The sequence below is a fragment of the Orycteropus afer genome, unplaced genomic scaffold, assembly GCF_000298275.1.
Source record: "Orycteropus afer afer isolate SDZICR_OR568_19922 unplaced genomic scaffold, OryAfe1.0 scaffold00624, whole genome shotgun sequence".
Lineage (NCBI taxonomy): Eukaryota > Metazoa > Chordata > Mammalia > Tubulidentata > Orycteropodidae > Orycteropus > Orycteropus afer.
The window spans coordinates 1253564-1256214 of NW_006922211.1; the positions used below are offsets into that span (position 1 = coordinate 1253564).

The following is a 2651-nucleotide window of genomic DNA, read 5'->3' on the forward strand; positions in this document are numbered from 1 at the left end:
GAGGAGTGGCTGGTGGGTTTGAACCGCCAGCCTTCTGGTTAGCAGTCAAGTGCCTTAGCCACTATGCTACCAGAGTTCCTAAACTGTAAATAGTGAAGTTGTAATATTGTAGTTGTAATTATCACAAATAATCTATATCCTATAAATTCTATATATCATATGGTTCTACTGTGGCAATGTGTCTTTTCTTAAAGCTTCCTTGTCAATATTAAAAATACTTGGAAGGTTTTTGATGTCTGCATTCCCTTTAAATAGTGGCAATAAGCTAAAGAACCTATTAATTTCTACCTACTGTGCATGTTCAAAGGCTGTATAATGTAGCTGCATTATTCTGATTCCCTACTTTACAACTAATTGAATCTACATGCACAAAGACATTTTGCACAACAGCTGGAGAATTAAAAAATTAAACTCCCACTGCTGATTACTAATTATTTTCTTTCTTTCTTGGTGACAGACCTCAAGTTGCCAGAAGGCAAAAGGCAATGTACGCTGCAAATAAAAATCACATTGCTGTTAATTCAATTTGCACATATCTTGTTGAAGAAAGACACTAATCATAACTTACCAAATAAAACAATGTAGCCTAAATAATTAGTACTTAATACCTCTTACTACAGGCTTTTGGCTTCTTTAATCCACGGGAGTCTGCAAAGTGTTCTACCAGTGTGAGAGTTAGTATGTACGTTAGAATGCTTCCATGTGGACATTCCAGTAAAAATAAACCATGCTTACTTAGGTAAATCCAATGCCCTCCCCTGAAATTGTTTAATTCTCAGCTGAATTCCTATTTTCACCTTCCAAGACTTTATTGGTCTCTTTCCCAGTTATTATAGATTGACTTGTGTCTTTCCCAAAATATGTGTTAGAATCCTAACCCCTATACCTGTGCATGTAATCCATTTGGGAATAGGGTTTTCTTTGCTGTGTTAATGAGGTCGTTGTCAGTATAGGGTGTATCCTAAGCCTAACTACTTCTCAGTTCTGAAAAGAGCAGAGAAAATCAAGCAAGCATAAACAGGTAAGATTGATGCCACATGAAGTTTGTTAAAAAAACAAACAAACAAACAAGAAATTCCAAAGTCATGGAAGTTGAAAGAGACAAGGATATTCCTCCAGAACCCTCAGAGAGTGAGAGTCTTCTTCCAGAGCCACTACCCTGAATTCAAACTTCTAGCTTCCTGAATTGTGAGAAAATAAAATTCTGTTCTTTAAAGTTAGTGCCTAAGGCACTTGACTGCTAACCAGAAGGCTGGCGGTTCAAACCCACCAGCCACTCCTTGGAAGGAAGACTGGTTGATCTATTACTGTAGAGATACTGCCTCAGAAACCCAAGGAGGGGTCGTTATGAGTCAGATCCGACTCGACGGCATGTAACAACAACAAAGTTATGTCCTTGTAGTATTTCTGTTACAGCAGCACTAGATAGGTAATACACCAAGTTTACATTCTTTTACCTGGAATGTATTTTTTTTAACTTTATTAAAATACTGAGTTTATTTCACATGTGTATTTTTTGTCTCCCCACCATTTCCATTTGTCTGACCATTGCTACTATGTCCTATCAACATTCCATATGTACTTAAAACAAAGCAAAGGGTGGAGTTACAACTTCAAAAACTAAACAGGCGTTTTGGACAACACATTCTTGGCAAAGGAACCTGGACAACATTTATCAGACATGGTAGGGAAAGTTCTCACTCTGTGTTATAAAAAAAAAAAAAGGACAGCCAGATATCAACTATTACAGAAATGAAATAAGATGGAAAATTTTAACAAACTGTTTAAACTATTTTTTTACAAAAAAAAAAAAGAGAGAGAGACTTCCTCCACTGTCAGAGATCTTGAAGAGCCTCCTGGTCAGTCATCCGGAAGCAATTCTTCACATAATTGATGAATTTGGCTTCCACTCTGGGAAAAGAACCATCTTTTTCTATACTTGCTTGGATTTTTGCTTTGATGTCTTCTATAGAACTAGATCCTTCTGGTGTTTTAGTTTTTTCCTGTTTTTTGAAGGATTCTTGACCTTCTGATCGTGGTGCTGATGGTTTTGAGTCTTTTCCATTCTGGTTTGATTTCTGTGCATTTTTTGGCTTGATTATCCCATCCAGATTTGTTCACTGGAGCTTTTTCTTCAGTTTTGTCATCATCATTGTCTTCATCATCATCATTGTCATCGTCATCATCATCATCTTTGTCAGCAGCAAGTTTTACTTTTTTGTGTGGAACCTTGTTACCACTGCCAGGGGCAGATGGCTTTTCTGATATACTTAGGAGTTCCACATCCTCCTCCTCTTCATCATCTGACTCTGCATCTTCTTCCACAGCTACTAAGTGCTGTCCACTGAGGTCCTGAGCCACACTCCAACCGTAAGATCACAGGTGGTATTATTTCAAAGCCCGAAAGGGAGACCATTGGCTGTACAGACATTTTCAAAGTTTACAGTGTTACTTTAATTGGGCTGCCTTCATAATTCATTGCCTCTGCTTCAACAATGTACAATACATCCTTTACACCAACCTTTAAATTGACAGTTCTTAAAGATAACTGGTAGCAGCTTTGGTAGCATAGTGCCTAAGGCACTTGACTGCTAACCAGAAGGCTGGCGGTTCAAACCCACCAGCCACTCCTCGGAAGGAAGGTTGGGCAA

General features: G+C 38.1%; 1 protein-coding gene across 1 annotated transcript in view; it reads right to left on the reverse strand.

Annotated features, from left to right (window-relative positions):
- Positions 1-1835: 1835 nt before the first annotated feature.
- Positions 1836-2651, reverse strand: part of LOC103210568 (nucleophosmin-like) — a 1170-nt gene continuing 354 nt past the window's right edge. Inside the window, exons 2-3 of the mRNA XM_042783066.1 lie at positions 2117-2327; positions 1836-2031 (exon numbers count right to left, since the gene is read on the reverse strand). Coding sequence (XP_042639000.1) covers positions 1836-2031; positions 2117-2327 — 407 coding nt within the window. The remainder of the gene's footprint in view (positions 2032-2116; positions 2328-2651) is intronic.